The sequence below is a fragment of the Orcinus orca genome, chromosome 17, assembly GCF_937001465.1.
Source record: "Orcinus orca chromosome 17, mOrcOrc1.1, whole genome shotgun sequence".
Classification (NCBI taxonomy): Eukaryota; Metazoa; Chordata; class Mammalia; order Artiodactyla; family Delphinidae; genus Orcinus; species Orcinus orca.
The window spans coordinates 71959983-71987635 of NC_064575.1; the positions used below are offsets into that span (position 1 = coordinate 71959983).

General features: G+C 45.0%; 2 protein-coding genes across 2 annotated transcripts in view; one reads left to right on the plus strand and one right to left on the minus strand.

Moving 5' to 3' along the window:
* NTAQ1 (N-terminal glutamine amidase 1) overlaps positions 1 to 6009 on the plus strand; it is a 189694-nt gene extending 183685 nt beyond the window's left edge. Inside the window, exon 6 of the mRNA XM_049700552.1 lies at positions 5187 to 6009. Coding sequence (XP_049556509.1) covers positions 5187 to 5275 — 89 coding nt within the window. The 3' untranslated portion in view covers positions 5276 to 6009. The remainder of the gene's footprint in view (positions 1 to 5186) is intronic.
* KLHL38 (kelch like family member 38) lies at positions 3744 to 12967 on the minus strand. Its single transcript, XM_004265338.3, has 4 exons — positions 12830 to 12967; positions 10769 to 12619; positions 5796 to 5901; positions 3744 to 4464 (listed from the first exon to the last, which is right to left on the minus strand). The coding sequence occupies exons 2-4, from the start codon at positions 12119 to 12121 to the stop codon at positions 4175 to 4177; spliced, it is 1749 nt and encodes a 582-aa protein (XP_004265386.1). The 5' UTR covers positions 12122 to 12619; positions 12830 to 12967; the 3' UTR covers positions 3744 to 4174.
* Positions 12968 to 27653: the final 14686 nt, after the last annotated feature.

The following is a 27653-nucleotide window of genomic DNA, read 5'->3' on the forward strand; positions in this document are numbered from 1 at the left end:
TGCACCTGTCACAGATGCATCTGATTCGATGCACGAGCTGGCCTGCCGTGTGTGTCCGAACGTGTTTGGCTCTGGTGCCATCTTTCTTTCTAAATCCCAGCAGACAATTTACATAGTTCTTCTGCGCCCCAGGGAGACTTGGACAGGTTCTGAGTAGCCACAAACTCTGGCAGCTTACTGAGACGAAGGGAAAAGAAAGTCAAGGCATTAGCAAGTCTCTGTGACAGAAGGACTATTGGAGGCCACAGGAGGGGTTTATAGATGGCAAGGCTCCCAGGCAAATAGTGCCCTCTGGACAAAGCCCTTTACCCTGCAGGCTTGACCGAGGTAGGCCGTGCCAACCAGACTCGCCAGACTCAGTTCAAGAGGGGAAAAGGGAGGGAAAGAGGGAAGGACGGACTGCCCTCCTTAGCAGAGGGCCTGAGGGGGCGTAAACTAGTGCCTACACAGACCTACCCCTGAGTTTGAGATGGAGGTCCCAGAGACAGCGTTGATTCAGCTTCCACGTTCATTTACTAATTCTTTCATCCACTCATCATATGTTTATTGAGGATCTGCGATCCATGTGTCTGACGCTGAGCCCAGCTCCGACTCTGGGAATGCAGAGGAAAACAGGACAGATGTAAGACTCTAGAGGGGAAAACGATGATCAAGTCATCACAAATAGGGTGAGGGTCTCAAAGGGGACATATAGGAGAGCTGACCCAGGCTGGTGTGGCAGGGGGCATGGAGGGCCTCCTCGATGCAGTGACTTTTAAAATCTGGAGTGTCAGGTATAAATTGAAATTACGTTAGGTGAAGAGGTGAGAGAGGTGTGTATCAGGCAGGGGCAAGAGCAAGTGCAAAGGCCCTGTGGCAAGAGAGAGGAGGGGAACTAATAAAGGATGACTGAAGCAGAGATGACTGCGGGTGTGGGAGAGTGGGGAAGAGGAGTAGCAACAGGTAAGGGCAGAGAGATAGGCAGGTGCTGGGTCATGGAAGGCCCTAGAGGCTAGACAGAGGATTGGGGGCTTCGGGCAAAAGTCTCTGGAAGACTCAACATTATTTTAAGCAGGAAAGTAACACGATCAGGTCCGTGTTTTAAAAAGAATACCTGTTATTTAAGGAAGGATCAGAGGGACAGGAGTGGAAGCGGCGAGTCTATTAGGAGGCTGGTAGGAGGCGAGGATGGCTGCACTCAGAGAAGCAGCAATGAAGACAGAGGCACTGGAGGTGTTCGTGGTCTATTTCAGGGGTGTCGCGGACAGGACCTGTTGATGGATCAGATGAGGGCCATCAGCAGGACTTGAGGGAGTGAGCCACGTGGTTGTGAACTGGGGCCAGCGTTTTCAGGTGGAGGGCACAGCAAGGGTGGAAACAGAAAGTGGAGACTTGCTGGGAATTGTGAGCTGCAGGCTAGTGCTGAGGGAGGCGGGTACACGGTGGGAGATGAGGCCAGCAGCCGAGAGCGGAGAGGTGGCAGGGCCGGTGGGTGAGCGAGTTCCCTGCAGGTGGTCTGAGACAGCTGGGAAGCCTTTGGAGGGAACAGGGGAATGACCTATGCTGACTTACTTTTTATATGTGTGAAAGATCACACAGGCTGCCACGTTGAGAAGAGGTTCAGGGGCAAAGGTGGAAGTGGATAGACCAGTGAAGAAATGATGGTGATAAGTCCAGCTGAGTCAAGATGGCAGCTGGGACCAGAGACAGAGCTACGGGTGGTGAGACGCGGTCGGCCTCTGCATGTTCTTGGAACAAATGGACTGAAGTGTGAGAGAAAGAGCCAAGAGTAGTGTCCGAGGCTTTGGGCCTGAGAAGCTGGGAGAAGGTCTTGTTCTGTCCCAGAGTGGAGAAGCCTGTGGGAGGAGTTGTCTTGGAGAGGAAAGAGTGAACTTGAACATGTTTAGTTCGAGGTGTCTGCTTAACACTGACGTGGAGACGTAGGGCGAGCAGTGGAGTCCAGGCTTAGAGAAAGCTGGAAGGTCAGCAGCGTTGGGACAGTATGGAGAGCCGCGCACTGGGAGAGCTCACGCACCCCGGGAGTGAGAGTAGGTACGAAAACGGTCTCAGGGCTGAGCACTGGGGTGAGTCAGCCACCACGTATTTGCCAAGGAAACAAGGAGAGAGAATGAACTGCAGGGAGGAGGAAGAGAAGCAAGAGCAAGTGGGTGTCCCAGAGGCCGAGAGGAGGGTATTTCAAGTTGGAGGGAGCGTCTGTGGGTCGTATGCTGCTGACTGGTCAAGTCCGACAAGAAGTGAAAATGGGCTGCCGTGTAGGCACTGTCGGAGTCACTGGTCACTTTCACAAGTACAGTTTGAGGGAGAGGTGGGATCGAGAGCCTGAACAAACAGGTTCAAAGAGAAGAGGCTGGGCTTCCCTGGTGGCGCAGTGGTTGGGAGTGCGCCTGCCGATGCAGGGGACACGGGTTTGTGCCCCGGTCCGGGAAGATCCCACATGCTGCGGAGTGGCTGGGCCCGTGAGCCATGGCCGCTGAGCCTACGCATCCGGAGCCTGTGCTCCGCAACGGGAGGGGCCACAACAGTGAGAGGCCCGCGTACCGCAAAAAAAAAAAAAAAAAGAAAAGAAAAAAAAAGAGAAGAGGCTGAAATAAGGCCAGCCAACAGCTCAGGTGACAGCGTCCAGGATGACCATCTGGGGAGGGTGTCTGAACCACAACCAAGTGGTCTGGGGAGCAGGGCAGAGCTTCAGACCCCAGCAGGAGAAAGAGCACAAGAAATACAGACTAGGAAGAAAGGAAAAGTCCAGAACATGGACGTGGAGAGCTGGACGGGGAGGAAGGTGTCAGCTCGGGGGCACCGTGGTGCCAGGCTCAGGGCGGCAAGACTCATCCCAGGTGGGGAGAGGACTTCGCTTCCCTTGCTGGGCTGGTGGGGGGGGGCAGGCCAGGATGGGGATGGGACCAGCAGGTGAAGGTCTTCTGTGCCTGCAGCTAAGCGGGCGGTGGTTCTCGACCTCACTGCATGTACATTACAATGATCTGGGCTGCTTTTCAAAAATACAGAGCTCTGGTCCCACCTGTGAGAATCCCTGTCTGTCCATCCCGAATGGGATGTGGCCCCATTTTCAAACATCTTCCCAGGTGATTGTAATGTGCTAGCAGCTTCAGCTAATTCCTGAGTTTGGGACTGAGTCAGTGTGGGAGGCTCTTTGAGACAAAGAGGGCCATAGGGAAAGTCAGCCCTGGCATTGGAAGGGCTGTAATTGCGGTAATCTCTCAAGGAATTTGTTGGCTTTCCTCAGAACAGCAATTCTCATAACATTTACCAAATTGAAAATCCTGCTTAATTCTGTAGGTTTACAGCTCCACAGAGGCTCGAAGAAAAACATCATTTGGCACCAGAAACACACTTTATTCTGCTGGTGCAGATAATTTTGCAAACGCTGGATACCGAGTTTCACATACTCTCCTGGAATTCCAATGCACTACGTCCTAGAATGCAGAGAAACACAGTCACGGCAATTGCTCTTGCTGCCACCTGGACCAGGTGCTTCCAGAGACCCTCTTGGGTGTCTTTGCCCTCTCATTGTGAACTTCTGTGATGTTCTGGGAAGATGTGTTTTTTAATCAGCTCAGCATTTATTTCTTGCTTTGGGGAACCATTTCTATCCCATTATGTGCAGTTCAAATAGGTTGTCAATGACAACCGTTAACCCCACCTCTGCCCGTAGAGACATGATCCAGGAGAAGCCAACTCTAGTAGCACAACCTGGAAGCAGTGATTGGCTCAAGAGGGAGGCATGGAGTTCAAAAAGGGCCAATCAGCATCGTTTTGGGAGGCAGTTACTATATGGATAATGGTGAAGTTCTTCCCGAAGATGCCAAGCTAGAGAGTGTGGGTCTGGATTTATCAGTTGCCATTGTTCTCACACTGTGTGGATGAAGAAGCTTATTTGTAGAGTAGAGCCTAACAGAGATGAGGTAGAGAAGGAGGGAGGGAGAGAGGGAAAGGGAGAGAGGAAAGATAGAGGGGCAGAGACAGAGATAGAGACGGAGACAGAGAGACAGTGTTCTGTCAACAGTATACTTGGTCCCAGGCCTCCAGGCTCTGGAACTTTCAGTTCTGTGAGCTCTCCCTACACCCTTCCAGGGTTAAGCTTTTTGGAGCTGCGTTCTATCTCTTGCAACAAGAGCATCTTGACTAGGACAGATGACTTCTCAGTTTCTCGTGGGCCTCAGGGGGTGGTGGAGGGGTGAGGGATGCACCGGAGAGTGAGGCAGCCATGGTCAAAGAGCTTATGAGGCAGCTGCCCCTGGGACGTCCAGGTGTCGGTCTCAGGGTCGTAGCAGTCGAAGGAGGCCGAGTCCTCGATGCTACAGTCCGTGGTCAGATGCCGCCCACCCGTCACGTAGAGCTTGTTCCCCATCACCGTGGCCCCGTGGTGCATCCTCCGGTCTTTCATGTCTGCGCATTTGACAAATTTGTTGGACTGAGGGTCATAAGCAAGGATCCTCCTTGTGTAACCTGAAAAACAAATGGCATATCGACAGGGTCAGCAATGCTTATTTGGGACTGGAGGTCAGCGGTCCAGGGACCTGTCTGATCTCTGTCATCGCCTAACCCTGAGGCTGGACTCTGAGCTAAAGCGTGGAATGTTTCCATAACCTGCCCAAGGGCTTGTGTGTGGCAGAGCTGGGATTTGGACCCAGATCCGTCTGACTTCAGTCTCTGCATCTTAACTCGAAGTGAGGGCAACACTTCAGTCGTTTGTTCTTAGATTGAGAGCAGAGATTCCAGTGGCCTTCTCAGCCTCGTTAGCTTTTTCATCTTTCTCATATGCTCATCCAAGAGCTTTAACAATCCCAAGACGGAGCCTTTGGGAACTCAGAAGTGGGTCCCCACGACAGCCCTATCTGGTGGGTACTCTTCTGATCCCCATTTTACAGATCAGCACACAGAGGCACAAAGAGATGAATAACTTGCCTAAGAGTGTACAGCCAGTTAGTGGCAGAGTCAGGATTTGAACCCAGGTCTATCTGACCCCCAAACCAGCCCTCTTAACCATAGTATTATACTACAATTACAGAGAAATGATCCCGTAGCAGCTAATCTTATTTACAACAGCAAATGTTTTTCTGAGTATTGGCCCCGGGTCTGGGATAGTGCTAAGTGGTTTAGATAGATGAGCACATTTTATGATCACAACTCTGTGAAATAGGTTCATTATTTCATTCCTTGTTTGACAGGGAGAGACTTCTGGAAGATAAAAGAGCTTTGTCAAGTCCATCCACACTCCCCTAGTTGGATGGGTGTACTTTTATTTTATTTTTTTTAATTTTATATGGGGGAATTGTTGATTTACAATGTTGTGTTAGTTTCAGGTGTAGAGCAAAGTGGTTCAGTTATGTGCTTTAAAAAAGACTGTCTTGGGACATCCCTGGTGGCGCAGTGGTTAAGAATCCACCTGCCAATGCAATGGACATGGGTTCGATCCCTGGTCCAAGAAGATCTCACATGCTACAGAGCAACTAAGCCCGAGCGCCACAACTACTGAGCCTGCGCTCCAGAGCCCGTGAGCCACAGCTACCGAAGCCCGTGTGCCTAGAGCCCATGCTCCGCAACAAGAGAAGCCACCGCAATGAGAAGCCCGTGCACGTCAACGAAGAGCAGCCCCCGCTCGCCACAACTAGAGAAAACCCACGTGCAGCAACGAAGACCCAACGCAGCCAAAAATAAATAAATAAATAAATTTATAAGAAAAAGAAAGACTGTCTCGTAGAAAAACATCAGTGACCGTTTTCCCATGGGAGATGCCAAGTTCGTGTCCAGCCTCTCGATCTTCTGTTAAAACTCACCTCCCACGATGACAATCCGCTCCCCAAGTACCACGGCAGGGGCACATACATTCTTGATCATTCTCGTCTCCATTTTGAACCACGTGTTTCTGGAAATGTGATAAACCTGACAGAAATATAATCACGGCACTGCATTTTAAAGTGATAACGTTTTTAAAAGATAGAAATAGTAATTAAGAGGGTGAAGGAGCGGTACCTTACTATCAGTAAACAAAATACAATTAAATAACAGAAAGAGTTAAGTGTTTGTAGTATGTGTTTGCTTACCTTGCTTGGCTCATTTCTTTCCTTTCAATGAGAAATGGAGCAACTTGGACATGCGTAAAACCAGTGATTTTTCAATCATTTTTATTTCTGGCTCATGTTTAAATTTCTAAATGTTCCAGCGTATCCGAGAGCCTCTTAAGGCCAAGAATAAATTTAGGGCTAAAAGAGGAAGGCTTTTGAACAACAGGTCATGCCTGAAAGTCATTAGAATCCTAGAAAAAAGTAAGCATGAGAAAAGGAAGAAAGAGCAAAGAGGTGGAGGCAGGAGTCCTTGGCCTTCGTCTGAAATGGAGTAGCAAATCATGATTCCCAGAACACGTGCTCCTGTTAGATCCCGCAGTTTAAAGTTTAAATGTCAAATGCCAATTAGTTCATTACTGGCAGAATTTAGCACAAGAGATATAGGCTGAAACGAAGGAACAAAATATTCCAATATTCTTGACTGGAAATTCTTTCTGTACAAAATATTTTTGCCACCATATTAAAGGCCTTATACTTTATCATTTTACCAAATTTGATCTTCACAACCATCCTATGATGTAGATACCATTACTTCCCTCTATTTTCCAGATTAGACCATTGAGGCTGAGAGAGGTGAAATGACATGCTCAAGGTCACACAGCTAGAGTAGTAGAAGAGCTGGTCTGATTGAACCCAGAATCCATGCCTTTATCCACCACACTCATGGCTCTGCTTGGGGCCATGGAGATGCGGCTTTTCTTTCTTTTTTTTTTTAAATTTAAAAAAAGCATTTACTATTTTAATTTGCTTTTATTTCAGTATTAGTAGTGTTTAAAGATATTTGGTGATGGTTTGTATTTTTGGCCGTGCCCCGCAGCATGTGGGATCTTAATTCCCTGACCAGGGATCAAACCCGTGTCCCCTGCAGTGGAAGTGCAGAGTCTTAACCACTGGACCGCCAGGGAAGTCCCTTTTATAGATTTTTTAAATTGAAGTATAGTTGATTTACAATGTTGTGTTAGTTTCAGGTGAACAGCACAGTGATTCAGTTATATATATATATAACTGAATTCAGATTCTTTTCCCTTATAGATTATTACAAAATATTGAGTATAGTTCCCTGTGTTATGCAGTAGGTCCTGGTTGGTTACCTATTTTATATATGTGTGTGTATATGTTAATCCCAATCTCCTAATTTATCCCCCTGCCACCCCAGCTTTCCCCTTTGATAACTATAAGTTTGTTTTCTATATCTGTGGGTCTGTTTTTGTTTTGTAAGTCAGTTCATTTGTATCTTTTTTTTTGTTTTTTGTTTTTTTAGATTCCACAGATAAGCAATGTCATATGATATTTGTCTTCCTCTGTCTGGCTTACTTCACTTAGTATGCTAATCTCTATGTCCATCCATGTTGTGTGAATGACATTAGTTTATTCTTTTTTATGGCTGAATAATATTCCATTGTATATATATACCACATCTTCTTTATTCATTCATCTACTGATGGACATTTAGGTTGCTTCCATGTCTTGGCTAGTGTTAAGTAGTGCTGCAATGAGCACTGGGGTCATGTATCTTTTTGAATTATGGTTTTCTCCAGATGTATGCCCAGGAGTGGGATTGCTGGATCATTTGGTAACTCTATTTTAAATTTTTTAAGGAACCTCCATACTGTTCTCCCTAGCGGCTGTACCAGTTTACATTCCCACCAACAGTGTAGGACAGTTCCTTTTTCTTCGGTGTGGCTTTCTTGATGGAGGCTTTCAAGACTGAAGCCCTCTTGAAGTCTCTGTCAGTCCTTAAAGTTGGTGAAGCATAGAGGAGGCCACAGCTAGAGACAGGGGCAACCACAATGGCTGTCAAGCCTCATGGTTTCGTCTGCAAATATGTAGGAAACACTCTTTGGAAACATGAGATCCTTGCAGGAAAAGCAAACACTGGTTGCATTTTACTTGAGTAAATGGCTCCTGGCTTTCTGTTCTCTATTAGCTTTGGGGATGGTTTCAAAAATAGATTAAACATTTGTTCACAATCCTCACCATACCACCAGAGAGGATGAGGCAAGGACAACAAAGGATGGTCTTTGACCCATGGAGGAAGTGATACTTTGTTATGGTAAAGGATTTGCTTAACGCCATCCAGCAATAGGGGTAGAAAGAAGGCCGGGTAGAAAGGTACGCGTACACACACAATTTGCACAGTAACGCCATGGCAGCCTCGTCCTTAAAAAGAATGCTTGCGTGCAGATAAACCATCCGATGAAGAAATCTTTGAACCTATACTTGAAAATCTAACCTACCCCATCAAGTAACCCCAAGCATTCATCTTGAATGATATCTGAATGAGTACAATTTCCATTACAAAGCTAATGCTAAGTAGATAAGAGCTTCCAAATTAATACTTTCCCCATTTTCCCCTTCTCATGACTGCAGTGTAAAAGGATCACTCACCTGTTAGTGTTTTGGGTTTTGCTTTTTGGCTATTTAAGCTTCTTGTTTAATCGTCCTAAGCATTTCTTGATGAGGTAGCTTAAAAGCTTTTTTGAGCTTTGTATTTATTCTTAGGAATCGGTAACAATTTTGTAATGTGAAATCATCAACATAGTTGTTGACTTTATTTTGAAAAATAGTTTTAAAAAAATGTAGGAGGGGCTCTAGCTTTACACAGAAGCTCTTTATTACACCTGTGTTGTGTGGCCAGAGCTTGGAGGGGATCAGAACATGTCTCTCTTGGCTCAAGTAAATGAGTGGGATTTGGAACAGACTTAGAATCTGCCTAGATGGTCAGGGAAGAGTCAACAATATGGGCTGGAGAAGTGAAGGAGAGAGAAAAACAAGAAAAGGATTGCATTGAAATGATCACTTTTCTCTGTTTCCACTGGCACCAACTTAGTCTGAGCCGCCATCATCCCTTGCCTGGACCTCTAGAAGAATCTCCCAACTCTCCTTCCTTTGTCCACTCAGGCCTCTTGCAGTGCCTTCTCCACAAAGCGTCCAGAAGGAGATTCTAAAAATGCAAATTTGACAACTTCGCCGACCCTGCTGCTCTTAGGCATGAACCCCAGTTCCTTGACAAGGCCTGGAAAGCCCTGCCAGGTCAGCCTCATCTCCACACTCATCCCCCCAGGAATGTTCTGGAATTTCTGCAGGGGGGTCTCAGGGGCAGCAGTCTGGTGGAGGGGGTTGCTTGCGTGGCTTGGGAAGGGGGCTGAGAGAGATTATGGGGGGACTGACCATCCCCAGCTCCGCCTTGGTGCACAGACTTGCTGCCACCTGGTCATGCTTTCGGCACCTCCAGGCGAAGGGCCGTGCCCCTTTCTGCTTCAGGGCCTTCATGCCAGCTGTTCCCTTACCTGGGAACGCCACCCCTCCCTCAGCAGATGAGTGTGACTCCTGTTCCAGACGCAGGCTCATCTGCTCAGAGAAGCTGCCCGCCCATCTCTGTCCACGTCAGAGCCCTCTGTCCACCCTGTGCGTCCTCCTCCTTTTTTTTTTTTTTTTTTTTTTTGGCGGTACGTGGGCCTCTCACTGCTGTGGCCTCTCCCGCTGTGGAGCACAGGCTCCAGACGCGCAGGCTCAGCGGCCATGGCTCACGGGCCCAGCCGCTCCGCGGCACGTGGGATCTTCCCGGACCAGGGCACGAACGCATGTCCCCTGCATCGGCAGGCGGACTCTCAACCACTGCGCCACCAGGGAAGCCCTCTCCTCCTCTTTTACTCTTCATCCTCACCTACCTTCTCTCTTCCTCTGCCTCTCTGCTCAAGTCAGCTTAAACCAACCTCACAGAGTTCCCTCCAAAGTTCCCTGAACCCTCACACCCTCCCTGATTCCCTCGAGACTGGTTTAGGGCACCCCTTATGCTCTTAGAGCACCCCTCTATTCAGCATCTGAATTGCAGTTGTCTCATAAGCTCCTGGAGGGTAAGTGGGATTTACTGCTCATGTCCATGTCCCCAGGGCCTTCTCCGTGGTTGGCACCCAATATAACTCCTCTAAATGAACACAGCAGCTCTCAGGGGCCTCCTTGATTATCTTTATATATCACGTAGAGGCTTGAAGTTTTTCATATCTAGGTGAACTGCAGAGATTAGAACTTGTGTCAAGGTGGAAAACACCCAGTATTCTGACATTTTGATCTTTATTAATCACACTTCTCAGAGAGCTTGTTAGTGAAATTAGCATCTACCTATCATTTAAGGCAGGGGTTCCACAACCTGGCTGTGCCTTAGACTCTCCTGTGAACGTTTGTAAACAGTAAATGTCAACACCCCATACATAGAGATTTTGATTCAGCAGATCTGAGGTCAGGTTCCTGGGGATTTGGTAACAGACTGTGGACCAGTGCTTGGGAGTCTTCTTTTAAGGCCTTACTGATTTTGGTTAGAAGCATCTGCAATATTCCTATAGGACTTCACTATCTGGCATTCGATGTGTTCTAGGTAGAACCTTTAGCTGTATCTGATGTACCTTTGTATGTATTAATCTTATACAAAAAGAATTCATAAATGGATAAAATCTGACTGAAATTAACCTAACTTCCTTCCTTCCTTCCTTCTCTCCCTCTCTCCTTTCTCCTTCCCCTGCAACTGACAAGCATGTATGTATGTGTATATATGTATGTGTTTGTGTATGCAGTGTACATGTACATATGTGTATATGTATATGTGTGTATATGCATGTATTTGTGTATGTATATATGTGTGTGTGTGCATGTGTGTATGTGTAGCCATGGTGGGAGGGACCATTTACCTGGATAAGGCGCACAGGGTTCTGCATGATGTCCTCTCCCCCAAAAAGGTAGAGTCTTTGGTCTTTCACGGCGACTGCAGGGTGGAGGACCCCCAGTGGCATGCTGGCCATCCTCTCCCAGACGTTGCAGATGCTGTCATATCTCTCCATGGAGCCCATGACCCCCTGTCCGTCTCCAATCCCCCCGATGGAGAAGATGAAGTTCTTGTGGGCAGTGCTTCTGTGGGAGTAGCGGGCTGCCAGCATGGGCTGCCCCAACCTCCACTGATTGAATTTCAGGGAGAAGATGTAGACCTTGGGACTGGGCACACTGTTCCCCGCGTCCACCGCCATGCCTCCCAGCAGGTAGATGCTGTGGTGCAAGGTGACGGCCGAGGCCTTATACAGCCGGGCCGGGAGTTTGGCAAGGCTCTGCCATTGGCCGGTCTGTCCGTCGTACAGCAGGACGTCCCTGGTGGTCTGCTGGTTGTCCTTCCTTCCACCCAAGAGGATGAGGAAGTCTTGGTAAGAGTTTCTTGGGGGGACATGCCACAGAGGTTGGAGGCCCGGGGCACTGGTGGTGCTGTACGGAGAAAATATCTGCCTCTTGGCTGTCTCCAAGATGGTCTGGCAGGGGGGCGAGGACTGCAGGAGGGCGTCGTTGGCGATGAAGTGGTAAAAGAAGGCTGGGTGGACGTACTGCAGCCTGACCTGCTTGAACAGTTCCTGCATGTATTGCTTCCGGGTCTGGAGGTCATGCTTGATCCAAACCATGAGGGCCTCGAACACCTTCTCCTCCTCCGCACAGAGCCCGTCATCTCCCAGGTAGTCTATCAGTTCCAAGGCCCAGAGCTCCTTCAAATCAGCCGATGCGGCCACCTCTGGGAAGTACGTCAGGGCCACCTCCCTGGCTTTCTTCCTGAGGGTCTCACAGCTGAAGATTTCAGAGAGTCTGATCATGCCCAGGCAGTTGCTGGGGGCCAGCTGGCTCTGGAGGAAGGAGGAGCAGGCCTCAAGCAGCCTGGGGTACTGCAGCATGGAGGCGGCCTCCATCAGGGGCAGGACGCCTTCCACTGTGATGTGTGCCTCGCCCGTGTACACATACAGGATGATCCGCTCCAGAGTTGCGGAGTCGAGGCCTTTCAGCTGGACTTTGGGCTCGCTGCTCTCCCGGAAGTTGCTGCAGAACATGGCCCGGAAGTAGGGGCTGCTGGAGGCCAGCACGCTGCGGTGGCAGGGGATCTCCCAGGCCCCCGTGCAGATGCTCACGTCAGTCAGGATCCTGCTTTGCCTCAAGCCATTGAGCTGCCTCAACAAGTCAGAGGAGAAGTCATGGTCTTTGAAGAGCAGCCCATCTGGCGATTCCTCGTCCATCCTACAGAGATGGGGAGAAGTCCCGAGAGGGAGCACGTGCTGGAGGGTTTAGCTGCGGCGGTTCCAAGACTTAGAGCACCTATGTCCGTTCACCAAGACGCCTGTGGGTATTGCCAAGAATATGGCTCAGTGAAGACCAGAAAGGGAGACCACCTGTGGCGTGGGCCTCACAGCTGACACCTCTCTTTTAGGTTACGATTACTCTCAAAGGTAACAGGCAAATAGCATCTGCGGACAGTCTGAGAAAAACAAAACAAAACAAGAAAAACCAAAAAAAAAAGAAAACGTGGTTGGATAAGTTGGGCAAGTTGAAGGTGGCAAATGGTCATGTGGTCTGAAATGTTAACCTGAAGCAAGACGACAGTCTGTGCATTTGACCAGCAGAAGTCTGTGAACCTTTCTCCAGCTTCTCAGCATATCCGTTATTTAGTAAACTCATCTAAACATCTTTCTGGGTGTTAGTCATTCCCCACAGATGTCATTCTGGGGGTGTGGCCTCTGTAACAAGACAGAAATGAGGGATGAAAGTGGACCTTTGAGATTTTTTTTTTTCTTTTTTAAAGCATGACTTCACAGAGTCCTGTGGGTTTTGTTTTTAAAATGAGGTAAATAGAAAGCAGAGACCAAACAATACCCTGGACAGGGTTTATTGGATGACATCTGGCTGCCCATCTACCTGCAGAAGAATTAAACATTCGAGCTATTTACCTTGTTTTGCTGCAGTGACATCCACCGATACCTGGTCCGGCTGGTCCCTCCGGAGAGTTTCCACCTCTCGCTCCAAATGAAACCATAAACCCAGGCCTTTCCTTCAGTTTGCAAATAATTTGTCCTGGGAGAATTCTGGATTTGTTTATGCCGAAGGCATTTTCACAGTTTTCTAGACCTTTGTGAAAGAACTGCTGGGCAGGGAGACAGTGTATACATTCCAGGGCTAAGAATAGTTGCATATGTACTTTCCACTGTTATGACATGTGACTTTCCAGTTGCCTTTTGCAGCAACCCGAGGGCCTGCAGCGCCGGTGCATGCCCACATGCCTTGTTTCTTTGGCAAGTGTTTACATCGGCAGAAATAGATCTGGAGGAACGGCTTCTCTTAGAGAAGACTTTGCTGCCCACTTGGACACATCCCGAGTCCCTTGTCCTAAAAGTGCCTGGGAATTCTAGATGTCTGTAAACAGGTTGCCGTGACCTGGGGAAAGTCGCTGAAGATAGTCCTGGGCAAGTTGAAGGTGGCAGATGGTCACAGGGAAGCCAGAACATGGGCCCAAGGGTGTTGTTTAGTGGGTCTCTATTTCCTACTGTCTGCTGGCAGGATCGTTGCAGAGGGCTGAGAGTTCCTCCTCCAGGCTCCAAGGTGATGTTGTCTGTGATGAAACTTGTTTTAAATATTTGTGGAGCATCCCAGAGTTTCTAGACGTGGGAAAGACCAAACCGTTATTGATCCTCCTTATGATGGGGGCTTCTGTTTTAAAGTGGCAAGGGCAGTAGTCTTGTGGGTCACACCTGCTTCTCACAAGACCCCTGCTGACTATTCTTCAGTTAGTTTGTTATAGTTCAGATTTGCTTTTCTGTTTTATTTTTCCATTTTCTCCCTTCAGGGAGGCTTGTGCTAGAGGAAGGAGGCAAAATATGTTGCTCCAGGAGAGGGGGGTGGGTGGGAGAGAGAGAGAGATAATGAAAGGAAGAAGAAGGAGAAGGAGGAGGAGGAGGGGGAGAAGGGGAGGAAGAAGAGGAGGGGGAAGAGGGGAGGGGGAGGGAGAGGAGGAGAGGAGGAAGAAGAGGAGGGGGAGGAGGGGATGGGGAGGGGAGGGGGAGGAGGGAGAGGAGGGGGAGGAGGGGGAGGGGCGGAGGAGGAAGAGGGGGAGGAGGGGGAGGGGGAGAGGAGAGGAGAGCAATGATGGTGATGGAGTAGGATGCAGCCTTCAAATGTAAGAGTTAGAACCATGATGGAGGGTTATAGAACAACAAGGATGAGTTAAAGGGACCCCAGGTCTGTTCTGCCCCTGCCTCCGGGGAGGTCCCGATTGAGGGTACCAGCAGTGAATGGCAGCGAAACCCAGCTTTCTCTCCTGCTCAAGTCTTGCTTGGACTATTGCAACAGCCTCCTGCGCTGATTTTCCCCTTGCTCCTGTCTCTCCCTCTGGTACATCTACCCCGTCACCACCAGAGTCACCCTGAAGAAGACAAATCAGAATCTGCCAGTCTCCACGTTCCCCCCACCACTGCATCATGCCCTTCAGTGGCTCCCCTGTCTGTAGGATAAAGTCCATACTCTTTCGCAGGGACCATATTGGTCTCCTGCCACTTCCCTGTCCCACTTATATTTTTCACTCTAGCTCCTTCAGACAACTTGCAGATCCTTGTATGTGTCTGGTCCCTGTTGGGAAGGCTGGGCTGGGCTGGCCTTTAGGGCACCACAGAGCATGGTGGGAGGAGGGGGAGTGTCTCTCTAGTGGCAGATCACAGAGTAGATCATGCCCAGAAGAAAATCAAGGTCAGGAAAACATCCATCCCATGTCATTGGGGCCAGGCGCCTGGAGGCCGGAATTAGGAGCAAAAGATCTGAGCCAAGTGGGTCAGAGACCCTTGGAGGTACAAGCAAGGAGCTGGAGAGAGCAGCTGGTTTGTACAGCTATCAGAACTGGTGACTGTTCTTGCACTTCTGAGCCGTGCTCAGGACATACGAGCAAGTAGCCAAATTCCTGAAAGGGCCTGAGGTCCCTCTGTTTGCGTTTCTGGGCCTTTGTATGTACTCTTCCCTTTGCTGTCCTTTCCATTTTCACTTCTGAACTACTATTCATCCTTCAAAACGTTGTTTGTATATCAGCATCTCTGAAAGTCTTCCTCGACCCTCTCAGTACTCAGTACTCCTCTGTACTGTTTCCATACCCTCTGCACACTTCCAATAGTACATGCCTCATACCCTCATTGCAATTATGTTGCCTGTTTGCGTCCCTCTTGTTAGAATGGAAGTGTCTGGACAGCAAAAACTTTGTGTTAATTGTCTCTCTGTCCCCAGCACCTAGCACAGTGCCTGACACATAGTGGGTGAATTATATATAGTTCCTGAATTGAGCGTAACAGAATGGAGACTAGGGAAAGAGAGGGAGCTCTGCGGGGTGGCCTTCATGCCCCACCTGCTGTGTAAGTTTAGCAGGGCTGCCGTGTACAGCTTGGTGCATGTCCATTAGACTGCAATGCAAACCGTGCTCTGGAGCAGCCCTGGATGTCCCTCATTTTGATCAAATCCAATAACATGATGAAGTGAAAAGTAAAATAATTGCTTTATACCATAGAGCAAGAGTTGAGTTCAAGGTTGGGAACTGAGCTGAGGTCTTCTCAACTCCAAAGCTAGTGCTTTAGCCCTTGGTCTCAGAGTCAGCACAAGGAAAAAATAACTTCCTTATTGTTCTGAAATGACTATATTATTTCTCTTCCAGCCAGTGGGCAAGCCAAGAGTTTGTTGTGAGGGCAACTAACATGGCTCCACCCATTGGCAGGAATCTTGAAGTTTCCCCTACGTTTTCTAACTAATTAGACCTTCTGGAATCCAGCCCTGTCAAGTCTTCAGACGAGCCCTGGTGTGCAGCCTCAATGTCTGACCAACTTTAATAAATCCTTTGGATTCTAAAGTTTAAAAAAAACAGGTCCCATTCCATTGGCCTGGCCTACTAGGAGAATTCTGGCTCTACATTAAACGTAAGGAAAAGACACAAATAATCTTGGTGTTTACCTCCTAGCAAACACACACATATAACACTAAGACCAATCCAAAAAACATATCTATCACCCACCACGTGTAACCCCAGCCAGCTACTTTCAATTCATGAATCTATTTGTCTCCCAAAGTTTTATGTTCTTTGTCTTAATTTTATGTCCTGACCTTCTCTGGGAGATGTCTTAGTTTAGGGTCTGAACATATGGGAACTTAAGATAAATGAGGACATTCAGCTCCTTACCTCTCCTTGTGATGAAAGTTGTTGTCATAAGGAGTCAAGAGTCAGGCTTCGAGGGCATGAAGACTTGGGAGAATCTTGACACTTCCCCTCAGCATCTATGTGGTCTTGGGCAGGTAGCTTATTTTTTTTATTGAAGTATAATTGGTTTACAATGTCATATTAGTTTACCGCATGGTGATTCAGTATTTTTACAGATTATACTCCGTTTAAAGTTATTACAAGATAATGGCTATAATTCCTTGTTCCATACAATATATCCTTGTTGCTTATCTATTTTATAATAGCAGTTTGTATCTCTTAATCCCATACCCCAAATCTGTCCCACTCCCCTTCCCCTTTGGTAACCACTTTTGCAGCCTCAGTTTCTCCATCTATTAAATGGGGATAACCTTGTCACAGAGAAATAATGTATGAGAAACATCTAGTAAAGTGCTGGCACAATGTAGGTTCACAGTAAATTTTGGTTAGTATTATACCATTACTCTGAAAATAATCTCATGAGATTCCAGTAGGTCCTGGTGCCCAGTTTTCAGCATCTAATTTAGTCTCCTACTCACTCTACCTGTTTCCTTTGCCCTGAGCAATTGCTATGTTCCTCATTACCTATTCAGCTTTTGGGAGTCCTGGATTCCAGTCCAGGCTCTGTCATGGACAGGCTGTGTGTCTCTAGACCAGTCACCTAACCTTTCTGTACTTTCTCACCTGCCATGAAGATATGGGCAGGTGACTTCTGAGCTGTGCCTCTCTCAGCTCACCCTGTGGTTTGTGCCCTGAAAAGGCCAGAGAAGGGAATGCTAGTGGCTGAGCCTCAGCAAAGGGGCCTCCTCAGAGATTCTGCACATCTCTGGCCTGAAGCCAGAGGCTCTGGTCTGAACACCAGTCAAGCTGCCAGCTGGTATTCTTATTATTTTGCCCTTTTAAGTAAATTCAGAAAGCCTTCGGTTTCCCCATAGAGTTTTGCATTGATATTACAGGCTGCCTGGACTCGGGAGGCCTCGGTTTCTTTCCTGTCTGGGTGAGCTGGGCCTGGATTCCCATGGAAGGGCAGTGCTGCTGGCTCAGGTCAGCCTCACGTCTGACAACTACAGACAAGGAAGCCACAAAATGTGCTATATTACACATGTCCAGTCCTCCTATGACCCTTCAAGGCAAGGTGTTATTTCACACTAACCAGTGAACCATGGCTGGGACAGTTCCTAGGACCTGTGTTTCAAGAAGGGACATATGTACACTTAAAGGCTTTGGGACAGCTCCTTGAGACCTGGAAGACTGTCCTCTGATGGCATCAGAGTATCTCCACTTGCCACAGTCTGCAGGTGCAGGACAAAACTGAGGAGCAGACAAATACGGTTTCAGTGATCTGGGTCATCAAAAGCTGTAGGAAGGAACTTGCCCCTTGCTATGTGATTTTAAAACTTTTCTGTGTCTGTGAGTGCCTGTCTATCGGCATCTGTACCTATCTGTCTGGGTATGTTTGTTTAACCAGCTTGTGGAAAGCTGAATAAGGACTTTGTGCTCCAGACAATGGCCAAAATGCGTCCTGCTCCTTGATTCTGGGGTTGCCATGACGACTGTCCTCTGAGAGCTAAAAGCCTAGCTAATTTTACTAGGCCAGTCGTGCAAATGACTGCATTCCCAACTCTTCCTCCATGCTGTCCCACTGCCAGAAAATATCTTCATATTTTCTTTCCCCCAGGGAGGGCAAGGGGGAAAAAAGGCCGACAGAGATGATGTCAGGACTGCTAGGGGATGGTTGGTACATAACCCGGCTGTCTGGTCCCACTTCTCCCCACAAACTAAAGTCTGACTTCATACATCATTTATGCCACAAATCAGCTTTCTGAGCTCTAAATCAAATCAGGAATAAAGAAATAATATGATCAAGGATACATTCTTATTCTCCTGTTTTAGCACTGTGAGTCACAAAGAATAATACACTGCCTTGGCGTCTCTGCTCCCCCGGGCAGGCACTCCCTGATGGGGAGATAGGAATTTAGACAGGAACATGACTCTCCCTAGGCCACTGAGGCATAGTTTGGCAATTTGCTGCTGTGGTATAGAAAGTGGATGACCTACAGAGGAAGGTCTGTTGGGAGGATGAACTTTAATCCTTTAGAAGTAGGATTAATTAGAATCCCTAGGGGAAATGTGAATTGAGCAAGACCAATTGAATTGGTCTGATTAACTAAGGGTCCATCCATCTGTCTGTCCAACCATCCATTATCCATTTATCCATTCATCCATTCATCATCCATCCATCTATCCATTCATCCATTGAGTAAGACAAGGTCCCTGCTCTTCCGGTGCTCACAGTCTGGTAGACAGACAAGTTAATAATTTAAGTGTTTTGAAGGGAAGCCTTCCTCAACCTTTCTCCTTCCCACCTCACTCCCCTCCCACCGTGAATTCTGGGTCACCCCCAAAGGGGAATTTTATACACACATCTTTGAAAAGCTCTCACATCAGGCTGAATTTTAGTAACGTGTTTTCACCTCTCTTCTGTATTATAGCTCCTTGAGGGCAGGGATAAGTCTTATTCCCCTGCCCTTATCAGGAAAGGCAGAGAAGAAGAAGAATGGAATTTCCTGACAGAGACTGACACTGGAGACTGTTTGCCTTTTCCAGACTGTTTATTTCATTTTATTTTTTTTAACTGAGAAAAGAATGTTATCTTTTTTTTTTAATACAGCAGGTTCTTATTAGTCATCAATTTAATACACATTAGTGTATACATGTCAATCCCAATCGCCCAATTCATCCCACCACCATCACCACCCCCGCCACTTTCCCCCCTTGGTGTCCATACGTTTGTTCTCTACATCTGTGTCCCGATTTCTGTGCTGAAAACCTGTTCATGTGTACCATTTTTCTAGGTTCCACATATATGCGTTAATATACGATATTTGTTTTTCTCTTTCTGACTTACTTCACTCTGTATGACAGTCTCTAGATCCATCCACGTCTCAAAAAATGACCCAATTTCCTTCCTTTTTATGGCTGAGTAATATTCCATTGTATATATGTACCACATCTTCTTTATCCATTCGTCTGTTGATGGGCATTTAGGTTGCTTCTATGACCTGGCTATTGTAAGTAGTGCTGCAATGAACATTGGGGTGCATGTGTCTTTTTGAATTGTGGTTTTCTCTGGGTATATGCCCAGTAGTGGGATTGCTGGATCATATGGTAATTCTATTTTTAATTTTTTAAGGAAGCTCCATACTGTTCTCCATAGTGGCTGTATCAGTTTACATTCCCAGCAACAGTGCAAGAGGGTTCCCTTTTCTCCACACCCTCTCCAGCATTTGTTGTCTGTAGATTTTCTGATGAAGCCCATTCTAACTGGTGTGAGGTGATACCTCATTGTAGTTTTGATTTGCATTTCTGTAATAATGAGTGATGTTGAGGAGCATTTCATGTACTTCTTGGCCATCTGTATGTCTTCTTTGGAGAAATGTCTACTTAGGTCTTCTGCCCATTTTTGGATTGGATTGTTTGTTTTTTTAATATCGAGCTGCATGAGCTGTTTATATATTTTGGAGATTAATCCTTTGTCCATTGATTTGTTTGCAAATATTTTCTCCCATTCTGAGGGTTGTCTTTTCGTCTTGTTTATGGTTTCCTTTGCTGTGCAAAAGCTTTGAAGTTTCATTAGGTCCCACTTGTTTATTTTTGTTTTTATTTCCATTACGAGGTGGATCAAAAAAGATCTTGCTGTGATTTATGTCAAAGTGTGTTCTTCCTGTGTTTTCCTCTAAGAGTTTTATAGTGTCCAGTCTTACATTTAGGTCTCTAATCCATTTTGAGCTTATTTTTGTGTATGTTGTTAGGGAGTGTTATAATTTCATTCTTTTACATGTAGCTGTCCAGTTTTCCCAACACCACTTATTGGAGAGACTGTCTTTTCTCCATTGTATATCCTTGCCTCCTTTGTCATAGATTAGTTGACTATAGGTGCGTGGGTTTATCTCTGGGCTTTCTATCTTGTTCCATTGATCTATGTTTCTGTTTTTGTGCCAGTACCATATTGTCTTGATTACTGTAGCTTTGTAGTATAGTCTGAAGTCAGGGAGTCTGAATCCTCCAGCTCCGTTTTTTTCCCTCAAGACTGCTTTGGCTATTTGGGGTCTTTTGTGTCTCCATACACATTTTAAGATATTTTTGTTCTAGTTCCGTAAAAAATGCCATTGGTAATTTGATAGGGATTGCATTAAATCTGTAGATTGCTTTGGGTAGTATAGTCATTTTCACAATATTGATTCTTCCAATCCAAGAACGTGGTATATCTCTACATCTGTTGGTATCATCTTTAATTTCTTTCACCAGTGTCTTATAGTTTTCTGCATATAGGTCTTTTGTCTCCCTACGTAGGTTTATTCCTAGGTATTTTATTCTTTTTGTTGCAACAGTAAATGGGAGTGTTTCCCTAATTTCTCATTCAGATATTTCATCATTAGTGTATAGGAATGCAAGAGATTTCTGTGCATTAATTTTGTATCCTGCAACTTTACCAGATTCATTGATCAGCTCTAGTTGTTTTCTGGTGGCATCTTTAGGATTTTCTATGTATAGTATCATGCCATCTGCAAACAGTGACAGTTTTACTTCTTCTTTTCCGATTTGTATTCCTTTTATTTCTTTTTCTTCTCTGATTGCCGAGGCTAGGACTTCCAAAACTGTGTTGAATAATAGCAGTGAGAGTGGACATCCTTGTCTCGTTCCTGATCTTAGAGGAAATGCTTTCAGTTTTTCACCATTGAGAATGATGTTTGCTGTGGGTTTGTTGTATATGGCCTTTATTATGTTGAGGTAGGTTCCCTCTATGCCCACTTTCTGGAGAGTTTTTATCATAAATGGGTGTTGAATTTTGTCAGAAGCTTTTTCTGCATCCATTGAGATCATCATACGGTTTTTATTCTTCAATTTGTTAATATGGTGTATCACATTGATTGACTTGCATATATTGAAGAATCCTTGCATCCCTGGGATAAATCCCACTTGATCACAGTGTATGATCCTTTTAATGTGTTGTTGGATTCTGTTTGCTAGTATTTTGTTGAGGATTTTTGCATCTATATTCATCAGTGATATTGGTCTGTAATTTTCTTTTTTTGTAGTATCTTTGTCTGGTTTAGGTATCAGGGTGATGGTGGCCTCATAGGATGAGTTTGGGAGTGTTCCTTCCTCTGCAATTTTTTGGAAGAGTTTGAGAAGGATGCGTGTTAGCTCTTCTCTAAATGTTTGATAGAATTTACCTGTGAAGCCATCTGGTCCTGGACTTTTGTTTGTTGGAAGATTTTTAATCACAGCTTCAATTTCATTACTTGTGATTGGTCTGTTCATATTTTCTATTTCTTCCTGGTTCAGTCTTGGAAGGTTATATCTTTCTAAGAATTTGTCCATTTCTTCCAGCTTGTCCATTTTATTGGCATAGAGTTGCTTGTAGTAGTCTGTTAGGATGCTTTGTATTTCTGCGGTGTCTGTTGTAACTTCTCCTTTTTCATTTCTAATTTTATTGATTTGAGTCCTCTCCCTCTTTTTCTTTATGAGTCTGGCTAATGGTTTATCAATTTTGTTTATCTTCTCAAAGAACCAGCTTTTAGTTTTATTGATCTTTGCTATTGTTTTCTTTGTTTCTGTGTCATTTATTTCTGCTCTGATCTTTATGATTTCTTTCCTTCTGTTAACTTTGGGTTTTGTTTGTTCTTCTTTCTCTAGTTTTTTTAGGTGTAAAGTTAGATTATTTATTTGACATTTTTCTTGTTTCTTGAGGTAGGCTTGTATAGCTATAAAATTCCCTCTTAGAACTGCTTTTGCTGCATCCCATATGTTTTGGATTGTCGTGTTTTCATTGTCATTTGTCTCTAGGTATTTCTTGATTTCCTCTTTTATTTCTTCAGAGATATCTTGGTTAGTAACATAGTGTTTAGCCTCCATGTGTTTGTGTTTTTCCTTTTTTTCCCCTATAATTCATTTCTAATCTCATAGTGTTGTGGTCAGAAAAGATGCTTGATATGATTTCAATTTTCTTAAATTTGCTGAGGCTTGGTTTGTGACCCAAGATGTGATCTGTCCTGGAGAATGTTCTGTACGCACTTGAGAAGAAAGTGCAATCTGCTGTTTTTGGATGGAATGTCCTATAAATATCAATTAAATCTATCTGGTCTATTGTGTCATTTAAAGCTTGTGTTTCCTTATTTATTTTCATTTTGGATGATCTGTCCATTGGTGTAAGTGAGGTGTTAATGTCCCCCACTCTTATTGTGTTACTGTCAATTTCCTCTTTTACAGCTGTTAACAATTGCCTTATGTCTTGAGGTGCTCCTATGTTGGGTGCATATGTATTTATAATTGTTATATCTTCTTCTTGGATTGATCCCTTGATCATTATGTAGTGTCCTTCCTTGTCTCTTGTAACATTCTTTATTTTAAAGTCTATTTTATCTGATTTGAGTATTGCTACTCCAGCTTTCTTTTTTTTTGCTGTATGCGGGCCTCTCACTGTTGTGGCCTCTCCCGTTGCAGAGCACAGGCTCCGGACGCGCAGGCTCAGCAGCCGTGGCTTATGGGCCCAGCCGCTCCATGGCATGTGGGATCTTCCCGGACCAGGGCACGAACCCGTGTCCCCTGCATTGGCAGGTGGACTCTCAACCACTGCGCCACCGGGGAAGCCCTCCAGCTTTCTTTTGATTTCCATTTGCATAGAATATCTTTTTCCATCCCCTCACTTTCAGGCTGTATGTGTCCCTAGGTCTGAAGTGGGTCTCTTGTAGACAGCATATATATGGGTCTTGTTTTTGTATCCATTCATGGAGCCTGTGTCTTTTGGTTGGAGCATTTAATCCATTCATGTTTAAGGTAATTATCGATATGTATGTTCCTATGACCATTTTCTTCATTGTTTTGGGTTTGTTTTTGTAGGTCCTTTTCTTCTCTTGTGTTTCCCACTTTGAGAAGTACCTTTAGCATTTGTTGTAGAGCTGGTTTGGTGGTGCTGAATTCTCTTAGCTTTTGCTTGTCTGTAAAGCTTTTGATTTCTTCATCGAATCTGAATGAGATCCTTGCCGGGTAGAGTAATCTTGGTTGTAGGTTCTTCCCTTTCATCACTTAAAGTATATCATGCCACTCCCTTCTGGCTTATAAGTTTCTGCTGAGAAATCAGCTGTTAACCTTATGGGAGTTCCCTTGTATGTTATTTGTCATTTTTCCCTTGCTGCTTTCAATAATTTTTCTTTGTCTTTAATTTTTGCCAATTTGATTACTATGTGTCTCGGTGTGTTTCTCCTTGCGTTTATCCTGTATGGGACTTGCTGCGCTTCCTGGACTTCGGTGGCTATTTCCTTTCCCATGTTAGGGAAGTTTTTGACTATAATCTCTTCAAATATTTTCTCAGGTCCTTTCTCTCTCTCTTCTCCTTCTGGGACCCCTATAACGCGAATGTTGTTGCGTTTAATGTTGTCCCAGAGGTCTCTTAGGCTGTCTTCATTTCTTTTCATTCTTTTTTCTTTATTCTGTTCTGCAGCAGTGAATTCCACCATTCTGTCTTCCGAGTCACTTATCTGTTCTTCTGCCTCAGTTATTCTGCTATTGATTCCTTCTAGTGTAGTTTTCATTTCAGTTATTGTATTGTTCATCTCTGTTTGTTTGTTCTTTAATTCTTCTAGGTCTTTGTTAAATATTTCTTGTATATTCTTGATCTTTGCCTCCATTGTTTTTCCGAGGTCCTGGATCATCTTCAGTATCATCATTCTGAATTCTTTCTCTGGAAGGTTGCCTATCTCCACTTCATTTAGTTGTTTTTCAGGGATTTTATCTTGTTCCTTCATCTGGTACATAGCCCTCTGTCTTTTCATCTTGTCAGTCTTTCTGTGAATGTGGTTTTTGTTACACAGGCTGCAGGATTGTAGTTTTTCTAGCTTCTGCTGTCTGTCCTCTGGTGGATGAGGCTATCTAAGAGGCTTGTGCAGGTTTCCTGATGGGAGGGACTGGTGGTGGGTAGAGCTGACTGTTGCTCTCCTGGTCAGAGCTCAGTAAAACTTGAATCCGCTTGACTGCTGATGGGTGGGGCTGGGTTCCCTCCCTGTTAGTTGTTTGGCCTGAGGCAACCCAACACTGGAGCCTACCTGGGCTCTTTGCTGGGGCTAATGGCAGACTCTGGGAAGGCTGACTCCAAGGAGTACTTCCAAGAGCTTCTGCTGCCAGTGTCCCCATCCCCATGGTGAGCCACAGCCACCCCCCGCCTCCACAGGAGACCCTCCAACACTAGCAGGTAGGTCTGGTTCAGTCTCCCCTGGGTTCACTGCTCCTTCCCCTGGGTCCCGATGCGCACACTACTTTGTGTGTGCCGTCCAAGAGTGGAGTCTCTGTCAAAGTCCTGCCATCAAATCCCACTAGCCTTCAAAGTCTGATTCTCTAGGAATTCCTCCTCCCATTGCTGGACCCCCAGGTTGGGAAGCCTGACGTGGGGCTCAGAACCTTCATTCCAGTGGGTGGACTTCTGTGGTATAAAGTGTTCTCCAGTCTGTGAGTCACCCACCCAGCAGTTATGGGATTTGATTTTGCTGTGATTGCACCCCTCCTACTGTCTCATTGTGGCTTCTCCTTTGTCTTTGGATGTGGGGTATCTTATTTGGTGAGTTCCAGTGTCTTCCTGTTGGTGATTGTCCAGCAGCTAGTTGTGATTCTGGTGTTCTCCCAAGAGGGAGTGAAAGCACGTCCTTCTACTCTGCCGTCTTGGTTCAGCAAAGCCCAGACTGTTTATATTTTTACTGGTGGCTTTCTTTTAAGTTTTCCAAAACATTTTTTAATCTGTGTTTTTCTAATGATCAAAAATAAAAGAATATTTTTGACTCCCTGCTAGGTAAGAAAAGGAATTGGAAACATTTTACTTATATCTCCCTGGTTTTTGTAAAGGTAACCTGGAATTTAAGGCCCAGATTATTGTCATCAAATTATTTCATATAGTATAGCTTGTCTTTTAAGAATGGCTTTATTATTTGCTTTTAAATCATATTTACAAAAATTATTTAGACTTAGCTCCATACTTAGCTGATTTACATTTTCACTGCCAGTTCTTTTATGGCACAACTTCCCCATTCTCAAATGCTTAATTCTGACTCATTCTTCTATTAACTCGGGTTCATTGATTTGAATTTTTTTAGGTAGAATATAGGGGAGGTGCATTTTTCTGAATCCTTCCTTATCTAAGATTCTCTTTTTGTTTCCTGCCATCTATGGACAACATTCTGGCTAGGTGTAATAGTTTAGGTCAAGAATTTTTTTCTTCATAACGAAGTTCCAGTTATAAAATAAATGTCATGGGGATGTAATATACAGCATGATGACTATAGTTAGTAATACTGTACTGCATATTTGAAAGTTGCTAAAAGAATAGATCTTGAAAGTTCTCATCACAAGAAAATAAAATTGTGACTGTGTGGTGACGGATGTTAACTAGACTTATTGTGGTGATCATTTCACAATACATACAAATATCAGATCATTATGTTGTACACCTGAAACTAATATAAAGTTATATGTCAATTATATATTAACTAAAAATAAATAAATAAAAAATTATTTTCATCAAAAATTTCTGAAAACCACCCATTTTATCCTGGAAAACGTTCAGTGCTGCAGAGTAGAAGTTTGAGAATTGACTGATTTATATCCTTTTTTGTTTGTTAAAATTTTTTCTCTATTCTTTTAATTAAAAGCATTGCCACGATATGTCCAGGCATATGTTCTTTTTATAAATTTTGCCTATAAAACATGGCTGTTGATTTGTATATTCCAGACTTTATTCAGCCCAGGAAATTTTTCTTCAATTATATCTTTATTACTTCTGTTGCAGTTTTGTTCCTACATGAACAACACAGATATATTCTTTTAACTTGGCCTCCTTATTTAAATTATTATCTCTTTTAAAATATTTACTTCCTTGTCCTTGCATTCTATAATACTCACCCAAATTTACCCTTTATACCACTGGTGTACTTTTCCATATGGTTAATTTTCCTCTTTGCTGCTTCTAATGCAGTATTGAAATATGTTATTGCATCTTTATCCCTCCAAAATAATCCCATAGCTCTTCTAACTCTCTTTCTGTCTCAGTATGATCATAATGGATTTCTGCCAATTTTACAGAAGGAATGTCATTTTTCTTTCTGTTGACGCTGAAGTTTTTGAAAAAGTTTCTTCTGGACATACTCTTGAGTCTTCAGAATGGTGTTCTCTTTTCATGTCCTGCAGTATACTTTCAGTCTGTCTCTTTTCTTTATGTATTCATCTTTGAATGAGAAGATTAATCCAGACCCAGGTATGGGCAAATAACAGACTATATAGCTTGCCTTTGGAACGGTTAACTATCCCCTTGGGTGCTACTTGAATATCCTTCTTACATCTGTAGTTGGAGGGATGGCTGATTATTCTTCCCACTTCCTAGCTCCATTCCCAGGGTTAGTGACACACACAAGTTTGGCCCTGTTGGGTTGAGGTGTGATTTTCTTCTATCCGCAATGCAAAAAACCCTATAACCCCCAACTGTCCAAAAAATGCCCCAACAGGCTCTTCTTGTCTTCCCCACATCTTTCAAAATTTGATTTTTACCAACTCTCTTCCACCTTCAGGAAGCAGAGGGTCCCTGGCAGGGACTCTCCCCACCGTCTTCCACATCTTGTACTATTGGTTGCTTGAAAGTTGTAGTCTCTAAAAGGATACAGAAAGATTTTTGGGGTGCATGTGTGTGTGCATAAAGCTGTACTCTGGCTGCCTCAAAAGATGTCACTTGTGTAGTAGAGGATAGCTGGTCAGTTTTAAGGTTAATCTAGTCTCTGAGTCAAGGAGCAGGAGTGTAGAAATAAAGAACTCTCTCTTTATTGACTTTCAAAGAATTGAATCTCCTCTCTTTCGTGAGATAAAGCATGAATAGGTCACTCACTGGTTCTCACAAGCCAATCGTGTCTGCTTCTGATATTGAGTTGATTCCGATATTGGGCTGTAATCAGTCCTATCTTTCTGAGGTTGTGGTGAGTGTTCACCATTCCTTGTAAATCATTTTTGGTGGGCAATAGATGCTACCAGAGACACTGTTTTGTATTAGCTTCACACATTGTTCTTGAGGTTCAGTCCTCAGAACCTACCAGGGATTCCAGGAGCCCTTTGGATAAAGGCTTCCGTCGTCAGCACTTTACTTTCTCCTACACCTGAATAATCAAAAGATAGAAAAAAAGAGTGAGCAAAGACAGCACAGTTGATCTGGTAACCCCCATTGCTAGGAAAGCTTGCCCAACTCCCCAGGGCTTTGGGTAAGGAAGTAGGAAGAATCTTCTTGTGTTTTCCATTCCAATGGGCAGGCCAGAACAGACCATGGAGTTTCAGACATGACCTGGGGGTCAGGGAGTCTGCTATTTAAACTTTTCATAACACCTAGTGCATTGTCGGTCGCCCAAAGGCATTGCAGAATATTGGCGGTAATAATAGCAATCAGAAACCTGCCATTCTACCTGGAAGATGTGCACATCATTCCCACTGTCATCTCCAGAACTTTCTTCAACACACATGCCTGAAGG

Excerpts from the sequence above, each read along its gene's own strand:
- KLHL38 (XM_004265338.3), bottom strand. The coding sequence starts at position 12,121 with ATGGACGAGGAATCGCCAGATGGGCTGCTCTTCAAAGACCATGACTTC. Across the intron at positions 5,902-10,768 it reads ACCCTGTGCGCCTTATCCAG|GTTTATCACATTTCCAGAAA; the intron begins GTAAATGGTCCC and ends TATTTCTGTCAG. Across the intron at positions 4,465-5,795 it reads GCGGATTGTCATCGTGGGAG|GTTACACAAGGAGGATCCTT; the intron begins GTGAGTTTTAAC and ends TTTGTTTTTCAG.